General features: G+C 35.6%; 1 protein-coding gene across 2 annotated transcripts in view; it reads right to left on the bottom strand.

The window, feature by feature from the left end:
* TINAG (tubulointerstitial nephritis antigen) overlaps window positions 1-21,687 on the bottom strand; it is an 83,954-nt gene that overhangs the window by 39,686 nt on the left and 22,581 nt on the right. For both annotated transcript variants that reach the window (XM_028510438.2, XM_036024256.1), the window contains exons 5-8: window positions 17,283-17,406; window positions 9,062-9,212; window positions 6,838-7,018; window positions 5,093-5,138 (exon numbers count right to left, since the gene is read on the bottom strand). In XM_028510438.2, the coding sequence (XP_028366239.1) occupies window positions 5,093-5,138; window positions 6,838-7,018; window positions 9,062-9,212; window positions 17,283-17,406 (502 nt within the window). The remainder of the gene's footprint in view (window positions 1-5,092; window positions 5,139-6,837; window positions 7,019-9,061; window positions 9,213-17,282; window positions 17,407-21,687) is intronic.

Here is a 21,687-nt window from a genome sequence, read left to right as displayed (position 1 = left end):
TATCATTACTTTGGTTCTTGGCTTCATCCATTTTACTGTTGATTCCCTGTAAATTGTTCTTTATTTTCATTGGTATATCAATCATTTATGCCTGGGTTTTTTCATGCTGCTGAGATCCCCACTGACTTCCTTGAGCATTCTTATAACCAGTGTTTTGAATTGTGTATCTGACATTGTTCACCTCCATTTTGTTTAGTTCTTTCTGGAGTTTTAATCTGTCCTTTCATTTGGGCCATGTTTCTTTGTCTCCTTATTTGTCAGCCTCCCTGTGTTTGTTTCTATGTATTAGGTAGAGATGCTTTGACTCTGTATCTTGGTAGTGTGGCCTAATGTAGTAGAGGTACTGTAGGGTCCAGTGGCACAGACTCCCCTATCACCCAAGCTGGGTACTCCAGGTGCACCCTTGGGCTGAGTACACCCTCTTCTTATAGTTGACCTTGGTTGCTGTTAGCAGATCAGTGGGAGGGATTCACCCAGGCCAGTCAGGTTCAAGAACTGGCTGTGATCACTGACCACTAACCTCCACCCTCTGTGGAGGATCAGCTGTGCAGGGGCAGGGTGGTGGTGCTCTATCATGACCTGTAGCTGTCCACTGGGTTCACAGGCTCTGGGATTCCTGGGTGGTGTAGGACAAGGTCAGCCCTCACCTGTATTTTGCCTGGGGCCACCCTACCTGATTGATAAAGCAATCTGAGATGGCTGCTACTAGTGCTGGGATTGGAGATTCCAAAGCAAAGCTAACCTGTGAATCTAGGCTTGCTGCTGCTAGTGCCAGGCCTGGGGTTGTTGTTTATTTGATGGGTTTTAGGAAGTTTTGCAGTATGAACCAAGACTAGCAATTCATATGGAAATGCAGCTTGAGTGGGCCCAGAAGTTGGGTGGCACGGAGTCTCTGGGGATCTCCAAGGTGGATCAATAGTATTAGCCAGGTTGATGTAGTCTCAAATGGAACACCAGCTTGCTGGTCCCATGGTTCTGTGGGGAGGGGGGAGGACTCAGAAAAGGGACAATGGCCTCTGCTCATCCCAAGAGACACTTCAGCCTCTCCCAGTATGCCACTGATGCCCTTCAAGCTGCCACCACAACTCTGGAGACTGAGCTCCAGCAGTCTGAGTAGATGTATCCGTGTGGGGATTCTGTAAGAGGAACTGCTTGGGGCTCCAGAAGTTTCTTCCACCAACTCAATTCCCGAAGTTGTGGGGAGTTACCTTCCTGGCACTGGAACCCTGGGCTGTGGGACTTGGTGTGGGGCTGGGACTCCTGGTTTCTGAAATACCCTCCCAAATTTTTATCCACCACATGTGGGTGTGGGACTAGCCCATTCTGCATCTGTGCCCCTCCTACCAGTTTGGATGGATGTGGTTTCTTTAATTCTGTAGTGTAGGACTTCCATTCAACTTGATTTCTGATGGTTCTGAGTGATGGTTGTTCTATATTTTAGTTGCAATTTTGATGTCGTTGTGCAAAGAGAAGAATCATGTTTGCCTACACCACCCATCTTGACCAGAAGTTCCCCAGGAGTAGAATTTAAGGAGGGAATTTTTAATACAGCCTAATTCCAATTTCTGCTTAATGTAATTGGTTGCAATATTTCCTTTTTTAATAGAATTTATTGGGGTAACATTGCTTAACAAAATTATTTCAGGCAGACAATTCTATAATACATCATCTGTATATGATATTGTGGGTTCACTTACTCCAAGTCAAGTAATGACTTACCCTCTGTTACCTCACCCCCACTTTCCTTCTGGTAATCACCACACTGTTTGTTGTCTGTGTCTGAGTTTTAGAGGGCTTTTTGCTTAATCCTTTTGCCTTTTTCACCCAGCCTCCTCCCCTGACAGCTGTCAGTCTGTTCTCTGTATCTATTAATCTGTTTCTATTTTGTTTGTTCATTTATTTAGAGAGTATTTTGCTAAGTGAAATAAGCCAATCAGAGAAAACAAGTACCCTATGATATCACTTATATGTGACTGCAATACTTCCTTATTCTCTAATAAGAACTTTTGTTGTTTGAGTAGTACTTAGGTAGACATTATACCCTTGAAACACTATCTATTCTTAATTGATAGAGGCACTATTATCAGCAGGGGTGTCCAAGCTGCAGCCCATGGGCCCCATGTGGCCCAGGATGGCTATGAATGAGGCCTCACACAAAATCATAAATTTACTTAAAACATTGAGATTTTTTTGTTTTTCTTAGTGTTTGTATATTTAATGTGTGGCCCAAGACAACTGTTCTCCTTCCAGTATGGGCCAGGGATGCCAAAAGTTTGGACACCCCTAACAAGGAGTTGAGTTTCTTGCCGTGAAGAACCACCACACTTGGCTAATGATTTGCAATTTTTCTATTAACATTATACTTCACCAGAAGCCTCTTAAAACTCCAATTAAGCTAGCAGTGAAGGGTAAAACTGGCAAACTGGGCTTAAAGTAATTGTCCCTAATCCTTAGAAATAAATACAAATTTTTCTTTAGTGAGCTAATAATAAAAAGGAAACTCTTGGCAAAAGAATTTCATCCTCCCAGCTCTGGAGAGGTAAGGCAATGTTGTATCCTTTGGAAAGTAAAAACTTATACTTTTTGCCCTCGCCTACATTACTTCTCTTCTGCATTGTACATTTTGTTGAAGGGCTTGGGTAATTCAAGGTGAAGACTTTAAACATCTCTTCTAGAAGATTTGAGCAGCAAGATAAGTATACCTTCATAACTACGTACAATGTTTGTCTATCTCCCAACTGTGTAAAATGCTTGTTTATCTCAGTTTAACATGCATTTTCAATAAAACAGGAGCTAAAGTCACTGGCTAAAATGAAGCTTCTACTCCAAAGTTAAATAAAACTTTTTAATGTTCCATGCCTTTCCTGATGCTGTTCAAATATTCTCAAAAGAGATTACTTTTTTTTATCAACTTTAAAACACATTCCCATAGGTTTTTAAGAATTTATATAACTGTATTCTATGAAGATCTTTGCTTTTGTTCTCTTTCCATAACCTAAACTTATTTTTAGTTCTACATATTTTAGAAGAATACACACAGTGTTATTTATTCAGCACTCTGTTGCCTTTTATGTCCTTTTGCATTGAGACGGGAGAAATGCACAATGTTGGCCAGGCAACAATGGGCAAACAATCACGTTGCATCTACAGAAAGAAGAGTCAATCAGCATTTACAAAAATGGGAGAATTTGCTAGTGGTTTTCCTCTTCTATAGAACACAGGCTTCTTTAGCTTGTCCCAACTCTCTCGTAACCACCATGAATAAAATACACTTTTCATTTCTGAAAAACACTGCCAACTAAAGAAAAATGGGTGAGAAGTTATCACAATAAACTTGAGGGTGGCTTTTTCCTTCAGTTTCAGGCACCAAAACAGACTTGATGAACCCACAAACATCAAACTATTCAAAGTACTGCAGTGCAATTTTATTTTTGGAAAACTACAGCAAACATACAGAATTACCACATGCAGGATGAAGCCTGCCTTCACAGCAGCTCTGTCTTTTGCCCCTGGCTCAGGCTGGCAGGAGAGAGGTTCTCACAAACATTGTTCAGTGGATGTTGAATGCATTTCAATTTATTATTTTGAAATTGTATCTATTTTTTCCTTGTTAGGTGAAATTCACAATCATTTATGTATATGACCCCAAAAAACCTAAAGTGTTTTCAGTTTTAAATGATAATGATCCAAGTATCTCTTGACAGAGGGGAGAGACAGAGAGAGAGAGAGAACTTATAAAAGTAATAATTATGTGAAGATTCAGAGAGGTTAAATAGCTTGCCCAAAGTCATTTAAGTAGTAAATATCAAAGTTGGATTTTTGAATTCATCCTTGAGTTCAAATGCCTGTACTCTTTCAAATTTGTCACACAAACTCCACTCCCTGAAGTATATATTTAAATTACACATGAATTGCTCTTCTCTTATAACAGCCAACAAAAATGACACAAATGTAAGGAAGAAAAAGTATTTCTATTCATTTGTTCTAGATTTTGTGTAAGGTCCCAGGTTTTTTAAATTAAACATGGTTCAGGATGTGTTTAGTGTAAGCTTCAGTTTTTCAATAAATGTTCAGTGGTGATAACAATAAACACTAATTATTCCAACACAAAAATCCATGGTTACTGCTGGATGTTGAATCAGTACTAATTAGGTCGGCATTCAGCACTTCAAAAACAAAAACTGGCCAACAGTTCCTTAGATATACATCAAATGTTTTAAATTTAAGTTTTGGTTTACTTAAATTTCTTTGCTTAATTTAAATGTATTTGGTTTAACCTACTACACTGATATTATATTCTGGACCCTTCAATGTTCACAACCTGAATTTCCATTTTGTGCCTTCTGGATGTATGTTTCTGTGCTCTTCGGGGCAAGGTTTGGTACAGAGAATAGATGCTGTGACTGTATCTTTAGCTGTGCAATTGGTGCAAAGTAAAATTAAATAAGCAGAGGAACTACATATCAGAGGTGATATCTTAAAAATCAGTCAATGTACAGTAAATATTTTATTTTTAATTTACTATTTATTTACTATCCATTACATGTTTAGAAAATTGACTAAAAAGTAGCCTTTTATAAAACACAAAATCATACTGGCTTACTTGGTTTATTTTGAGTTTATAGAAAAAGAAAAGTAGATACTTTATTTCTACTGCAGAACCTTGATTTTTTGCAATTCATTATCAGATCCATTTAAACCGAAGGTAAGAAAATTTCTAACACTATGTATGATTTTTAAATATGACCAAACAATTAAATGAGCTCATTGCTTAGCATTTCATGTTTGACTGTCTGCTGCATTCATGATCACTTTGGAAAGATTTAGCAGACTTCCATCAAATGTGTCATGAATATTTAGGAATTCAATTTATGGGTGAATCTATTTTCTTAAAATAAAATGCACCTAATGAAGTTATTAGGTGAGCATATTTTTCCATGATTGCACTGACCTTAAAACTAACTGTTGAACCCTTAGGAATTCTCTGAAAGTAAAAATTTTCTTTCTTTTATTAAGTTCCTTTTACATGAGCTAAAATGTAATGTTAATTAAAGGAATGGGTATCATGCAACCATATTTCATCCAAGCTTACCTTGAACTGGTCCATTGTGAATGATTTCTTTCATTATTTCAGTTTCCTAGAAGGAATAATATAATTGAGCACAGTCACTGTTATCAGAGCACACTAGGTCCATTGTCTGGTGTCTGTTAGATGTTGTACAATCAGCTTAGGAGTGACTGCACAACCCAGTGTACCTTGACTGCCTACCTTTAATCATACTTTGAAATACTCACATGTAAAATGCCCTACTGATAAAGTTGTTAAAACAAGATGCACCCATTTGTTTCACTGACTTTAACACTGATAATAATTTTGGAATGGAGACAAAATATAATAGTTTCTTATGGTGACAAAAAATAATTAAGTTAAAACCATGTTTTGCCCTGGCTGGTGTGGCTCAGTGGATTGAGTTCCAGCCTGCGAGCCAAAGGGTTGCTGGTTTGATTACCAGTCAAGGAGCATGCCTGGGTTGCGGGCCAGGTCCCTGGTCAGGAGAGTATGAGAGGCAACCACATGTTGATGTTTCTGTCCCTCTCTTTCTCCTTCCCTATCTTCTGTCTAAAAATAAATAAATAATATCTTTAAAAAAATAAAACCATGGTTAATCATTGGTAATTAGTGCCATGTCCATTCTTTTGATCACAGGAGCAATACCAGATGCATGCTTAGTGAACTTCCTTAGTGTAGATTTAGCACACAAATGTTTTTACCCAATGTGTAATGCAGCCCTTAGTAAAGAGCCAGGTTATGCATTCATTCATACTTCTATGCACATGTATCACAAAGTATATACCACAGGAAACCAGGATAGTAACAAATATTGACCCTGAACCTATCCTCAATGTTTTTATATTTGGTGGAATAGACAGTAACACAACAAACTGATAAGTTCTGTTATAGAGACAAGCTCAAAGTACCATAGACACAAAAAAGAAAGAGAAATTAATGTTACCTAGAAGTCAAGAAAACCTCACAGAGAAGATCAAGTTTTGACCTAGACCTGAGACATGTGATATTTTACCGGATGGAAATAGGTGGGATAACCATTTGGGTAAGAAGAATCATCACTTGGCTAATTATAGAAGCATGAAAGAACATGGTATACCTAGGAAGCAGATAGTAGTCCTTAAATCAGGTGCATTATGGGTGGGTAGAGGGGTAGATGCTGGCCAGACAAGAGTCTGCAAAAGCAGTAGTCAGAACCAAATCGTGAAAGCCTGTGTGTCATCATAAAAATACTGGACCGTATTCTGCAGGTAACTGGAAGACAGTGAAGATCCAGATATTCTGAAAGTGACAAGGTTTGGGTAGCACTGATATGACAGAGTAAAATTTGCCAGTGATTTTGATATGACAAACTGGAATCCAAGGGTGTTTTCTTCCCATTGCAGCTACCTTAATTATTTTGTGGAGTAAGGCAAAAAATTATAAAATGAGCTACTACAACAACTGAAATGTCAGCAAAAAGGGGTTTGATTTGGCTTTTACTTGTCAAGTATATTAATTAATTAAAACATAATTTAAAAACTCTAGTTCCATGGACATTTTTAAATGTAAGCCAATCATTTATACTGCCAATATTACAAAGATCAGAAATCATACCCAAATTGGAAGTCTTGAATGAGCACTTTAAGAACATCAAAAAATTATACCTCAAATCATAGCATTATCTTAGAATGTTATCATTTTAAATAGTTCTTAAATAGGTTTAATAACAGCAGAGCTATAGATTTTGAACAAGTTAACCATTATTAATCCGTGCCATTTAGACTTACATTGGAAGAGACTCTGTATGGAGGAGAGCATTGGTAGATTCTATTAGATTTCTCAATGATGTTGGGACATGGCTTTGTGGCATGCCGTTTTCCCCGCCCATCAGACCTGCTTGCCATGGCACAGACATTACTGGTAGCATTCTGGTCCTTGAAAAGTGGGTAGCATGCATGGGATACCAGTCTATGAGGAATAAGCAAAAAGGTAAAAATAATATTTAGGAAAATGCTATAATATCCTATCCAAATGCAATTTTACTGAATTAAACATTCTGTTTACTCACATGTGTAACTTTGATTCTAAAAGAGCAGTTCACTGATATTACATTCTCCCCCACCCCCTCTTATTTCTTCATTATAATTTTTTAAATCTTGCTTTAATCCACTTAAATAAGTAATTCTATCTACATTATAGAATTTTCTGGAGATGAAAAGTGACTGTCAATAAAATCTATGGTAATATTAATAGAGGAAGTGCTTCTTCATTCTGCATCTATAATTACAATGTAGAAGAGCCAAATTTAATGTAAAAAAGACAATAAATTTTACTATATTTAGAGGGAGTATTCTGATAAATTATGTTTTATAATTGAGGATATTTTTACATTTTTATTGTTATAGATACCCTCTCCTATGACTTCAACTATTATATGTCTATAGTTCAAGATACTTAGAGAAATACTATATGTTAATTTGATATTTAAAGTTAATGAAGTCAAAAATTATCAGATATTACACAAAAGATAAACAATTTTAATCTCAAATTTTGAAACTGAACATAAAAACATACAAATTATTTTGCTCATTGAATAAAGAAGCAGATGGTAAAAAAATGAAATAATAGAATTGGCTATAAGATTATACAATAAGATTGGGTCAAGAAAATTCAAAAGTGTTCATGAGAGTAAAAAAATCTAGGCAACGAGCATAATGAAAGCAGAGTCATTGAAAACACTGACTGCTTCAAAAAAATCTTTCCTTAAATGGGATAATGAGTGTTTTCCATTGAATTGTGTCACCCCCAAATTCACATGTTACAGCCCTACTCCCCAGTGCCATATCTGAAGATGGGACCTTTCGGAGATAATGAGCTTTCAATAGGGTAACGAGGTTGGGGCTCTTTATGGAATCATAATGGAATCAGTGTCCATATATGGACAGGAGAACTCCCTCTCCGTCCTGTGAGAACACAGAGAGGTGGTAAGCCAGGGAGAGGGTTCTCTCCAAGAACTGAATTGGCTACACCTTGGTCTTGGGTTTCTCAACCCCTAGAACTGTGAGAAACTCCTACTGTTTAAGACATCCAGTCTATGCTATCTTATGTCAACCTAAGCAGACTAATACAATGAAACTTAGTTGGGTCTCAATGACCACTTTTATGAACCTCCTAAAGGGTTTTAATTTTTATCATAGTACAAAAAAGAAGCTAAACAAGCACTAGTATGCCAGGAAGGTATCAGTCCAAGTTGTCCATTCTAAGTACTGCCTTAGTAGGCAAAACATATGAAAGAATTTTTTTTTAATTTATTACCACTCATCAATATCTGACACCCACTTTTTTCACAGCACATGTCTGTGCTATAGCAGCTGCAGAGCACTGACTGGACAAGGAAATAAAAGGTGAGCAGTACATATGTATACTACTAGCTATCATCTACAGTTTACTTAGCCAAAGAACTCAGCTCTTAAGTGGATGAGCTCTCAAAGCAGACATGAGGGTGCTATGTGGATTATCAGAGCACTTGAGAGTAAAACAATGCAACCTGCCTTTTCTTGTCAAATGGGACAGGGACAGTTAATGATATTGATGAACTGAGGCAACTGTAAATTACTCCTTTATTTTATTCATCTGATTCTTAATCTAACTTACTTGACATTATCTACTCATATACTTGGGTAACTGAAAGGTTCAGTGTAAGTATCAATGATATCAATTACTATATTCACTCCATGGGGATTCAGTAGAGCCATTTGGCTCATAGAAACAAGAAGGCAGGGCTTACTTGAATCTTTCCATTAATTTAGCTAGGAAGTAGACATTCTTTAAATAATCATTTCCAATAACTTGTAAACTCAGTAGATACCTAATATAGCATATATTTATATAGATTTAGCATATACATTTGTGCATTTTTGTAAAACTTTGAAATATATATATTTTTTCTTTATTCTAACCCTAAGCAGCCCTCATAAGACTCCTAGAAATACATGTTGGGCAGCTATTTACCCACGTTTTCTCAGGTACCACCAAGCCCTATCAATGCTTCCACCGTTGCAGCCATGGCGGTTCTTGGCACAGCAAGAAATCAAATTCTGAGGAGACAGATTGGCTGTGTATCGCCCCTTAGACTGAATTGCTATTCGGTCAGCGGCCACACCTGTTTCAAATAAAATATTGGTTAATATTAAAATGGCATATGATATTTCTAATAATTTCCATATCCCTTTTTATCTTGAACCCTAAACCAGTCTTCTAAACTTTGTGTAATTTAAAATTAAGGCAAAAAATATCATTAATATATTTATATATTCTAATAAGTTAACTATATCATAATTCCAGTCATAGTTTTTATCAGACTTTGGTACTATCCATTGTCTTATCAACTTCAAAGACTTTTCTACTTCCTTGTTTCTTTCATATTCCATATACCTCTGAATTCTTCATTAAGAAATCAGTCAAGTGACTTCAGGGCCAGAGCTATATGTTACTTACATTTGTAGCTCCTGCCCTAGAACAGTACCTTACATATAGTCATGAATAAGTGTATATTTTTTAAATTAATGTAACTAAGGAAATCAGAAATACTTATCATAGAAATATTAATTGGAAATTCATCTATATTAATCTGATGTATTGGAAAACACTGAATTTTTGGTATTTAAACAGATACCCAGTTTAATTGCCCAAGAGACCATTCTTAAATTATCCAGGTAATATGAATCTATCTTATAAAACATTCAAAAGCTATGTAGCACACTTTTATCATGTGTATTATATTCTTGAAAATCATGATCTTAATCTTATTTCAGTAGACTCTAAATATATATACATATATATACATACATATATATGTATACACACACATATGTATGTGTACACACAGATATATATATATATATGCCTTTTATGATTGAACCTTACATTCTTCTGTTTAAATAATTTCACAGCATGGTTGCTGTTCATCAATTCATCTCTTTCCCAAACATATATTTATTGACTACCTACTAAGATGACAGCTTTGATAAGCACTAGACATTATAATGATGAACAAGAAACAAGACAGTCATACTAATCAATCAGTAGCAGAAAACTATGCATGTTTTCATTTTGATCATGCTCCCATGATAAACTAGTATGAATAATATGATCACAAAAAAACTGGGGTGGGTGCCATTTTGGTACAGATTGTCATCATCCGGTATAGTCTCAGTCTTGATGTTTAGTCTCTTTTATTTTTTTTTTCAGACTTTAAAAAATGTTTATTATTCCTTCTTTTTTAATTTTATTTTAATCATTGTTCAAGTACAGTTTTCTCCCTTTTACTCCCATTCCAGCCCACCCACCCAACCCTCCCCACTTCCCTCCCATTACCACCCTCCCTCTAGCTTTGGTCCATGTGTCTTTTACATGTTCCTGTAAACCCTACCTATTCTCCCCTGAAATTCCCTCTTCTCTCCCCTCTGGTCACTGTCAGTCTGTCCCCTACTTCAGTGTCCTTGGTTATATTTTGTTTGTTTCTTTGTTTTGTTGTTTAGGTTCCTGTTAAAGGTGATACCATGTGGTATTTCTCTTTCACTGCCTGGCTTGTTTCGCTTAGCATAATGCTTTCCAGCTCCATCCACGCTGTTGCAAAGGGTAGGAGCTCCTTCTTTCTTTCTGCTGCATAGAATTCCATTGTGTAAATGTACCATAGTTTTCTGATCCATTCATTTACTGATGGGCATCTAGATTGCTTCCAGCACCTAGCTATTGTAAATTGTGCTGCTATGAACATCAGGGTGCAAAGGTTCTTTTGTATTAGTGTTTTAGTATTCTTAGGATATAGTCCCAGCAGTGGAATTGCAGGGTCAAAAGGCAGATTCATTTCTAGTTTTCTGAGGAAGTTCCATACTGCTTTCCATAGTGGTTGTACTAGTCTGCAGTCCCACCAACAGTGCACTAGGGTCCCCTTTTCTCCACAAGCTCTCCAACACTTGCTGTTTGTTGCTTTTTTTATGATGGCCATTCTGACTGGTGTGAAGTGGTATCTCATTGTGGTTTTAATTTGCATCTCTCTGATAGCTAGAAATATTGAACATCGTTTTATGTGTCTTTGGATCTTCTGTATGTCCTCCTTGGAGAAGTGTCTGTTCAAGTCCTTTGCCCATTTTTTAATTGGGTTGCTTGTCTTCTTAGAGTGGAGTCCTGTAAGTTCTTTATATATTTTGGAGATTAAACCCTTGTCTGAGGTATCAATGGCAAATATGTTTTCCCATACAGTTGTTTCTCTTTTTATTTTGATACTGTTTTCTTCAGCTGTGCAGAAGCTTTTTTATTTTGATGAGGTCCCATTTGTTTATTCTTTCCTTTATGTCCCTTGTGCTCTACGAGACATGTCAGTAAAAAAGTTTCTGCATGAAATATCTGAGATTTTCCTACCTATGTTCTCTTCTAGGACTTTAGTGGTGTCACGGTTTATATTTAAGTCTTTTATCCACCTTGAATTTATTTTTGTATGAGGTGTAAGTTGGTGCTTGAGTTTCATTTTTTTGCACGTAGCTGTCCAGTTCTCCCAACACCATTTGTTGAAGAGGCTATTTTTATTCTATTTTATGTTGCTGCTTCCTTTGTCAAATATTAATTGACCGTAGAGACTTGGGTTGATTTCTGGGCTTTCTGTTCTGTTCCATTGGTCCATGTGCCTGTTTTTATGCCAGTACCAGGCTGTTTTGATTACAGTGGCCTTGTAGTATAGTTTAGTGTCAGGTATTGTGATCCCTCCTACTTTACTCTTCTTTCTCAAAATTGCAGCAGCTATTAGGGGTCATTTATGGTTCCATATAAATTGTTGAAGTGTTTGTTCTATGTCTGTGAAATAAGCCATTGGTACTTTAATAGGTATTGCATTGAATGTGTAAATTGTTTTGGGTAGTATGGACATTTTGATGATGTTAATTCTTCCAATCCATGAACACGGTATATGTTTCCATTTGTTTGTGTCTTCCTTGATTTCTTTCCTGAGTGTTATGTAGTTTTCTGAATACAGGTCTTTTACCTGTCTGGTTAGGTTTATTCCTAGGTATTTTATCTTTCTTTTTGCTATTTCAAATGGGATTTTTTTCTTGATTTCTGCTTCTGCTGTTTCATTGGTGGTGTACAGAAATGCCTTTGATTTCTGGATATTGACTTTGTATCCCACTGTTTTGCCAAATTCATTTATTAGGTCAAGCAGTTTTTTGATGGAGTCTATAGGATTTTCTATGTACACTATCATGTCCTCTGCAAACAGTGACAGTTTTGTTTCCTCCTTTCTGATTTGGATGCCTTTTATTTCTTTTTCTTGTCTGATCGCTGTGGCTAAAACTTCCAGTACTATATTGAATAGAAGTGGTGAAAGTGGACAGCCTTGACTTGTTCCTGATCTTAGTGGAAAAGATTTTAATTTTTGCCCATTGAGTATGATGTTGGCTATATTTCTCTCATATATGGCCTTTATTATGTAGAGGAATGCTCCCTCTATTTCCACCTTGCCGAATGTTTTTATCATAAATGGGTGCTATACCTTATCAAATGCTTTTTCTGCATCTATTGATATGATCATGTGTTTTTTGTCTTTGCTTTTGTTTATGTGATGTATTGCATTTACTGATTTGTGAATATTGCACCATCCTTGCATCCCTGGAATGAATCCCACTTGGTCATGGTGTAGGATCTTTTTAATGTATTGTTGGATGTGGTTTGCCAGTATTTTGTTGAGAATTTTAACGTCAATGTTCATCAGCAATATTGGCCTGAAGTTTTCTTTCTTTGTTGTCTTTATCTGGTTTTGGAATTAGGATAATGTTGGCCTCATAAAAAGAGTTTGGGAGTCTTCCATCTTTTTGGATTTTTTGGAATAGTCTGTGAAGGATAGGGGTTAGTTCTTCCTTAAATGCTTTGTAGAATTCTCCTGTGAAACCATCTGGTCCAGGGCTTTTGTGTGTTGGGAGTTTTTTGATTACTGCTTCAATTTCTTTTGCTGTTATTTGTCTGTTCAGGCTTTCTGCTTCTTTTCCACTGAGTTTTGGAAGATTATATTTTCCTAGAAATTTGTCCATTTCATCTAGGTTTTCAAATTTCTTGGCATACAGTTCTTCATAGTAATTTCTTACAGTCCTTTGTATTTCTGTGGTATCTGTTGTAATCTCTCCTCTTTCATTTCTGATTGTGTTTATTTGGGTCTTCTCTCTTTTTTTCTTGATGAGTCTGCTGAAAGGCTTGTTGATTTTGTTTATCTTTTCAAAGAACCAGCTCTTGGATTCATTGATCCTTAGAATTGTGCTTTTAGTCTCTATGTCATTTAATTCTGCTCTGATCTTGGTTATTTCCTTCCTTCTACTTGCTCTGGGCTGTCTGTGTTGTTGTTCCTTGAGGTCTTGTAGACGTAGGGTTAGGTTGTTTGTTTGGAATGTTTCTAACTTTTTTAGGTAGGCCTGTATCGCTATGGACTTCCCTCTCAGGACTGCCTTGGCTGTGTCCCATAAGTTTTGGGTTGTTGTGAGTTCATTTTCATTTGTTTCCAGAAACCTTTTGATTTCTTCCCTAATATCATTCTTGACCCATTCATTGTTTAATAGCATGCTATTTAATCTCCATGATTTTGAGTGTTTTGGATTTTTTTTCCTTGGGGTTGGTTTCTAGCTTCAGTCCCTTGTAATCTGAGAAAAAGCTTGGTATGATTTCAATTTTTTTGAAATCGTTGAGGCTTGTTTTGTGTCCTATCATGTGGTCTGTCTTTGAAAATGTTCCATGTACATTTAAGAAGAATGTGTATTCAGCTTCTATCAGATGGAAGGTTCTGTATATATCAGTAAAGCCCATTTCATCTAGGGTATTGTTCAATGCTACAATATCTTTGTTGATATTTTGCTTGGAAGATCTGTCTATTTTTGATAGTGGGGTGTTAAAATCCCCCACAATAATTGTGTTGCTGTCACTATCTTTCCTGAAGTCCTCTAAGATTTTCTTTATGTATTTGGGTGCTCCTATATTGGGTGCATATATATTTACAATATTTATGTCTTCTTGGTGGATTCTTCCCTTGAGTATTATGAAATGACCTTCTGGGTCTCTCTTTATGGTCCTTTTTTGGAAGTCTATTCTGTCAGATATGAGTATTGCTACCCTGGCTTTTTTTTCCTGTCCATTTCCTTGGAAAATTTGTTTCTAGTTCTTTACTTTCAGCCTGTGCAGGTCTTTTATCCTGAGGTAGGTCTCTTGTAGGCAGCATATGTGTGGGTCATGTTTTCTTATCCAATCAGCTATTCTATGTCTTTTGATTGGAGCATTTAATCCATTTATGTTTAAGGTTATTATTGATAGGTATTTATTCATTGCCTTTTATGTTTAATCTCTTTTAATTAAAAACATCAAAGTCATAACTTTTCTTCTATCCAACCAACCAATTTTCTCAGAAAAAGTTGTTGCTTTTGTTCATCAAAATTGTCTGGGTACTACAATCCCTCAAAGTGCTAATTTTATATCATTGTAAAATAATTTATTTTAAATAATTCATCTACATATGTGTTTCTGTATATGCATGGTTTTTGTGTAATTGCAGCATATGCACAATTCCCTGGTACAAATGCTGGAACATTTCAGATGCTCAACATGTGTTGAGTCTATATCCTCCTCCTCCCTTCTCAGTCCCAACTATTATCCAGCTAGGATATATTTCACAGAAGCAAATAACATTATACTGCCACCTCTGCTATTCTCAATAAAATAATTCCCTTCTCCATAAAAGAAAACTGAAATCCTTTGATGCTTTGACTTCCTATACAAAAGTTCAGAATCAGATATAAATTTTTGAAATGTTATTGTAACTGTTCTTCGGCTCAGAATATACTTTACAATGTAGAGAAAACAATATTCAAGAAGTCAGAAACCTGGCTTCCAGAATCATTTCTGTTACTGCTTGGCTTTTGGCTCTGGGTAAACCACTTTACCTGTATGTGCCTCTTTTATAAAACCAAAGACTTGAAAATGGTGACCTCAAAGATCCCTTCCAACCCCATGAATCTGAAATTTCAACTAAAGAATAAGTATTTCAAATTCTGATGGTATACAACACATTGCTCTTATATAGACATGTCTGAACCTCAGTGAAGGTTTAACCCAAATTCACTAGAATACTTAAAAAAGGTCAGAAGATGAAAGAATGACTCAGCTTAGCAAATTATTTTTCAGTCTCTTTATAAAAACTTTTATTGGGCTTTACCTCTGAAACACATTTTATTATTTTCTCTGCTTATTTCACTCTGTCTCCAACTTTGGCCCGTGGTTGTATAACTACCACCATTTCCAGCTCCTTCACCTCCTCAGCTGATCGCATCATGCTCGAATTTGATGTGACTGAGTAACTCTTTATTTACATGTGTATATATGTTAATGTCCTATTTATTCCATTTTATAGCTTTTAGCTTCTTTAAAAGACGATTATTGTTATTTTAACTACTGCTTCTTGATAGAATTTTCTAGATCTTTACAATAACCTAGTTTCTTCTTTGCTTTACTTAACCCTTTAAAAAAAATAGCATCAGCCTTGTTTTCTATGGTGAACACACAGGATACGGAACTGTGTCCTCCAAAACCATAAAAGTGCAGAAAACTCCTCTCTGTTGTTTTGGTGAGTTAGATATGGGACAAATGCAGACTTAGTCCTGCACTGAGGACTACTGAGGGTAGGTGGCCTAGGGTTCCCAAAACACACTGTCCAAATCAGCCTTGTGAGTTTACTGTCAGCATTTCACCACCAACATCTTCCCTAAAACATCTTCAGAAATACTGAAGTTAAAGCAAAATTCTTACATATCACCTAGGAGGTGTAATACATTAACCACATGAATATAAAATGACAAATGAATTATCTGATTAAACATCTTTCTACCCATCTGCATCAGGACTCAGTGAGGTCCCCCTGTGTATCTTTACCACAGTGAGGACAGACATCCGACAGTCCAGGAGTGTTTATCCTGGGGGCGTGGGCAGTAGCACAGCATTAACAGAGGGAGCCACTTAGGAGGCAACCTTGGCTAATGGCACTGTTTCTAGAACAAGCCAGTTGATACTATGAAGTAATAATATTTACACAAAGATATCAGCACTTTTCTGTCCCAAGGAATGCCACTCTTCAGAACCGGCTCTTCTAAGAGTCTAATTACTGATTTGACAATGCTTTTGGTGCTTAGACTGGTATTGAGTGCTCTTTTGGAATTACCTTTAAAGCTTAGGGCACAATTTTATGAAGGTCTTTGATAGCAGCCAATAAAAATTATGTTAGTGTCAATTTAATTGCTGGAATGCATACTCCTCTGAGGATTATTTGGAGACCAAATCTTGGTATTAACCTGAGTACTGATTTACTGGACTTCTGAACTAATACAAAAATAACTATAAAAGATACACTGTTACACTTTTGAACAATCAACAACATTAATTTAGAAATCACTTATATGAGAAAACCAGTTATATTTCTTTAGACTCAGAACCTATATATTTGTTTCTATCTAATGTGAGATTAAACCCATTTAATCCTTTGTCAGTTAACTCTGGTCTTACTTTATATCAAATTAGTTTACCAATTTAATATATTTTTAAAAGAAAAGAGTTAAAATCTTAAAAAAAAAAAAAAAAAGCCCTGGCTGGCGTAGCTCAGTGGATTGAGCGCAGCTGCCAACCAGGCATCGCAGGTTCCATTCCCAGTCAGGGCACATGCCTAGGTTGCAGGCCATGATCCCCAGCAATTACACATTGATGTTTCTCTCTCTCTCTCTCACTCTCTCTCTCTCTTTTTCTCTTCCTTCCCTCTCTAAAAATAAATAAATAAAATCCTTAACAAAAAGAAAAGAGTTTAAGAATTACATGAATATGTGTATACTAGTATTATAATATACATAAAAAAAAGAACCTTATACCCCACTAATTATCTGGCCTTAATTCTCAAAAGACAAACAAATTTGGTAACTTTTCTTTGTTGCTCTTTTGCTTTACTCTCTACTTAAGATTAGGCCCTACAGACCAATTGTCAGAGTAAAATTGATTTTTACATAATTTTCAGGTTGCTTTCTCTGGTAAAAGTAAAATTTTATTTTAATTAACCAAATGTTAGTGTTTAAATATTCTAAATTTTCAACCCTTTTAATTACTGCCACAGGATGTAGAGACAAAGGGAGAATGCATAAGAAAGCAATTAAAATGATGTTATTACTTGCAGTGGAAAATGCCCATGATGCAGCACAATTCTTTTGATCCAATGGGCCATGAGTCCATCCAGGCCATTTATATGAAGCAACAAAAAACTCTGGAAGATCACTTACTGCAGGTAAAGGAGCCTATAGAAGAAGCAGCATATGTGTCAGATTTTTTCAAGTGCAACCCAATAACCCTTCTAAGAAAATTCCATGCCCTTTTATAATGTTTACTATTATTTTTTATTTTGTACATTTAAATCATCTGAATGACATCCCCAAAATGCATTAGTTATGTCCAATTTCTATTTCATATATGTTTTAAAAGGATAATTCAATACAGGGAATCATTACATAGTACAAAATCACCACAATACACAGAATGCTTTTCTGGGTTACCACAGAGTATAATAATTTCGGCCAATGCTTGTCATCTTAGATCAGCACTTTGGTCATCCTTGTGAAAGACCACATGATGTTGTTTAAATTTGGCCTCATAAATAATGCTTACTTTTATGTCTCTCCTATGTTGGAGAGTGTATGTGATTTAAAATCAATTTTGAAACAAATGCATTTGTGGCAACTATGTATTAACACACTTGGTGCCACAAGGAACAGAAATTTTACACCAATTACTGGGAAACAAAACTGGGACAATTGGTTGATATTTACAAACCCTTTGAAGATTAAAAAGGACTACAAAACCTTTGAAGATTAAAAAGGACTTCAGAAAATGTGTAATGCCAAATATACAATACCATTGTGTCTTAAGAGCCCGTGTTAAAGTCCTGACAGAGTCAATTTTAGCTGTTCTCTTTCCAAGAAAGTGAATTAAATGTTATAGACCTTGCTCTGTTCAAATCACTCAAAGAAAATCTAAAACCCAATGCCCTGTTTTTTCTCAAACTTTTCCAAAAAGTGATAAGCTTCACTTTTATAAATAATCAGAATTCAAACCAAATAAGGATCTATTATATTTATCACTTATGTATACACACATATTCATACACATATGCATCTTTTTTGAGACTGCTTTAAAGTTTTTAAGTATTTTAATACTCAGTATTTTATTTTGTCTTCTCAGGAGCTCTAATATAATTATCAGAGCAAATATTATTCACTCTATTTTACGAATGAGGAAACAAACTTCTAAAAGGTAATGAATGACATGCTAAGGCTTCTCAGTTAAATAAGGATACTCTGGTTTCTCTTCAGATGGTATAAATCTTTTGCCTTTTTAAATAAGAAGTAACCTTGAAACTAGACCCAGGTTTTAAAATTCTTAACACTGCTCCAATTATCATTCCGCTGCTTTATCAGGAATACAGACATGCTTTGCAACAGAAGTGAAATTTCTATGAAAGCTAAAGTGTTACCTATTTAAAAGTTTTATAGTTATACATTGAACAGGTCAAACTAATAACCCAATACATTGCAAACAAAATTACTCCTGACAAGTAAAATTGAGAATTTATGTATCTGCTTAAAAAGGTATCCATCCAAAATATTTATGAATTTGAGGTCTAATGAGAAAGTTCCATTTTGATTTGAAGAAGGATTATCACCTGATAAGAAAGTTACTAAATCCTGAGTTTCATTACTAAAAATACTGCTATTTAGGTGATGGGAGAAAAAGTACAGAAAACAGCAGACAGGTCACAGGAGGGTGGCTGCATGAAAACATGAAGAGTGGTAGCATAGAAATCCAACTGACTTTGGATGGCAGGCCATTAGATTGACCACACTGCAAACACTCACAGTTGGGACTGAATAAATTTACTGCTCTGAGTAGATAGTTTCAGAGACACAGAATCAGTCTTCTAAGGGGTCTTTCTAACTGGTACAGAAATACAGTAGTCCTTCCTTGTCAGTGGTTTTGCTTTCTGCAGTTTTGGTTACCCAAGTTCAACCATGGTCTGAAAATATTATGTGGGAAATCCCAGAAATAAACAACTGATAAGTTTTAAATTGTATGTTGCTCTGAGTAGTGCCATAAAATCCTGCACTGCTCTACCCTGCTCCACTCTGTCCAGGCTGTGCATCATCCCCTCGTCCAGTGTACTCCTGCTGTATACACCCCACTCATTCATTGCTCACTTAGCAGTCATCTTGGTTACCGTATCAGTTATCAGAGGCAGAGAGACAGAGAAACAGAGAGACAGAGACCACATTCACATAACTTTGATCACAGTGTATTGTTATAAATTTTTCTATTTTATTGTTAGTTATTTTTGTTAACCTCTTACTGCACCTACTTTATAAGTTAAAGTTTATCATTGTTATCTATGTATAGAAAAAATATAGCATATATAAGGCTTGTACTATTCATGGTTTCAGGCATACCCTGGGCACCTTAGAACATAGTCCCCATTGGAAACTACTGTACACATTTTTCATGCAATCTTTGTACCTTCCAATTTTATTATTGGCTTATGAATGTGCTTTAAAGCAGTTATAATACTAAGCTGCCTCAAGTTTCAAAAAAGTAGGTGTTGGTTTTTATTTTATCACTTCATAATTCTTAATTCATACCATAGCTTGGATATTTCCCTTCTCTGTTGAAGCAATAAAGATATAACCATTACTTCAAACACACTTCAGCAGGGCTGAGTTATTTGAACTTCCACATTCCAGCGCCTGCTAGAAAGCTCTGTGCATGAGAGGTATTCAATACATACCTGGTGATAATAAGAAAATATCTATCTGGTAGATTTCATCTTTTTAAAAAATCAGCTTTTCACTTGTGGGCACATTAAGTAAAATTATAATACATGCATCCATTTTTGTTTTTGTCATTTATAGTGTTCAAAAACTTAAAAGTATAAATAACTAATCCTTCTCAATAAGGTAAAGCAATAGAGAAACAACATGTAAACTAACATTTTTATTTAAAACATTTTTATCAACTCACTAAAGCCAGATCAATTCATGAAGCTCACCTATTGGGTCTTTCAAGATTTTTTACCACTTATTTGGTTGTTTTTTCTTAAAAATAAGCCTGGTGGAGATATATTACTTTACAATTGTATTTGACTTATGATACTAGATAATCTAATATAATAAACACAGAGGGAATTTTTTATCCCATTATTATATAAGTACTATTTTTACATTAAATTATTGCATAATTTCCCTGTGAAGTGAGTGCTTTTTAGAGCCTGTAAATTAAGGTAAGCACCACAGAACAGCAGCTTTCAGGAACTGGTAGTAGAAATCCAGCTTCAAAAAATACTTTTTTGTTTGTTTTGGCCAAAAGATAGCTTAATAAAGCAAAAGAATCAAGAAGATCAGCTGAGGGTGACAGAAATTACAAAATGACAATAGCCAAAATAGGTAGATGTTTACATTTAAAAAAGATAATTTAGTCTAATTATATTTCCAAATGAGCAGTAGTCAAACTTGAGGTTAAATTTGAACAGCCTCTCCACTTCAATATTTCTATTTAGAAATTAGTGATTAAAGATATTGTGAACAAATATAAAAATTAAATGCAGTGGTTAACACTGGAGAATATTTTACAGTAATTTCCGCATTTAATTCAATCAAAACACCTGAAAGAATAATCAGAACAATCACAGAGCAGCTTGAGAACAAACTGGTCAAATTCCATACATTCTGGACATTCCTACTATGAGCCCATATCTACACAGTATCCATCATGTGAATCACTCCCTGTGTTTCTAGTTGCACTTTCCCCCACTGAAATCTGAGTAATCAGAGAGACCAGAGAATCAAAGGAAGGTAATAGAGAACATCATTCCATTCAGACCTTCTCAATCTAAGGCCATACATACCAAGAAATTTCTTCTAAACTATTTGATATTAGAGAGGAAAGGGCTAATTTTCTGGCTGCTAATGGTAAAATGAATTTTTCATCTTTGAAAATAGTTGCCTTCATGCCTTAACTCTGAAAGAGCTGTGCTTTGATATTTGTCTACTTTCTGTTTATAGATTGATTTTTTAAATGATCTACTTCTGGTGAATAGCAATATTCAGGGAAAACACCAGAGCAGGTAGTGCTAGTTCTCCTGCCTTTCTCCCTTTATAGGCTTTCTCTTTATTCATAGCAAGAACAATCTTAGTTCAGTACACAGAAGGTTAGAAAAACAACTATATTCCTGAGTCCCCCTTGGCTACTGGGTGTGGAATACAAAACAAGTATCATTGAGAGAGTCTGAGAACTTTCCTGAAAAAAACATCTGACACTTTGCTTTTACTACTTTTTATTGATTTATTTTTATTTTACTGCTATTAAGAATTTGGGTATAACAGATAAACATAGAGCAACCTTCCTGAACCATTTTATGGCCTTGGATATAAAGGTTCTGGAAAATGGAAAAAGAAGAAAGAAGCCTGGGAATCCAACACCAAGAAATGCAACTCTAGTGGAAGACCACCCACCCCAGAACTGCTGGGGAGAGACAA

The sequence above is a fragment of the Phyllostomus discolor genome, chromosome 4 (assembly GCF_004126475.2).
Source record: "Phyllostomus discolor isolate MPI-MPIP mPhyDis1 chromosome 4, mPhyDis1.pri.v3, whole genome shotgun sequence".
In the NCBI taxonomy this organism is placed as follows: domain Eukaryota; kingdom Metazoa; phylum Chordata; class Mammalia; order Chiroptera; family Phyllostomidae; genus Phyllostomus; species Phyllostomus discolor.
This window is presented reverse-complemented; position numbering and strand designations above follow the sequence as displayed.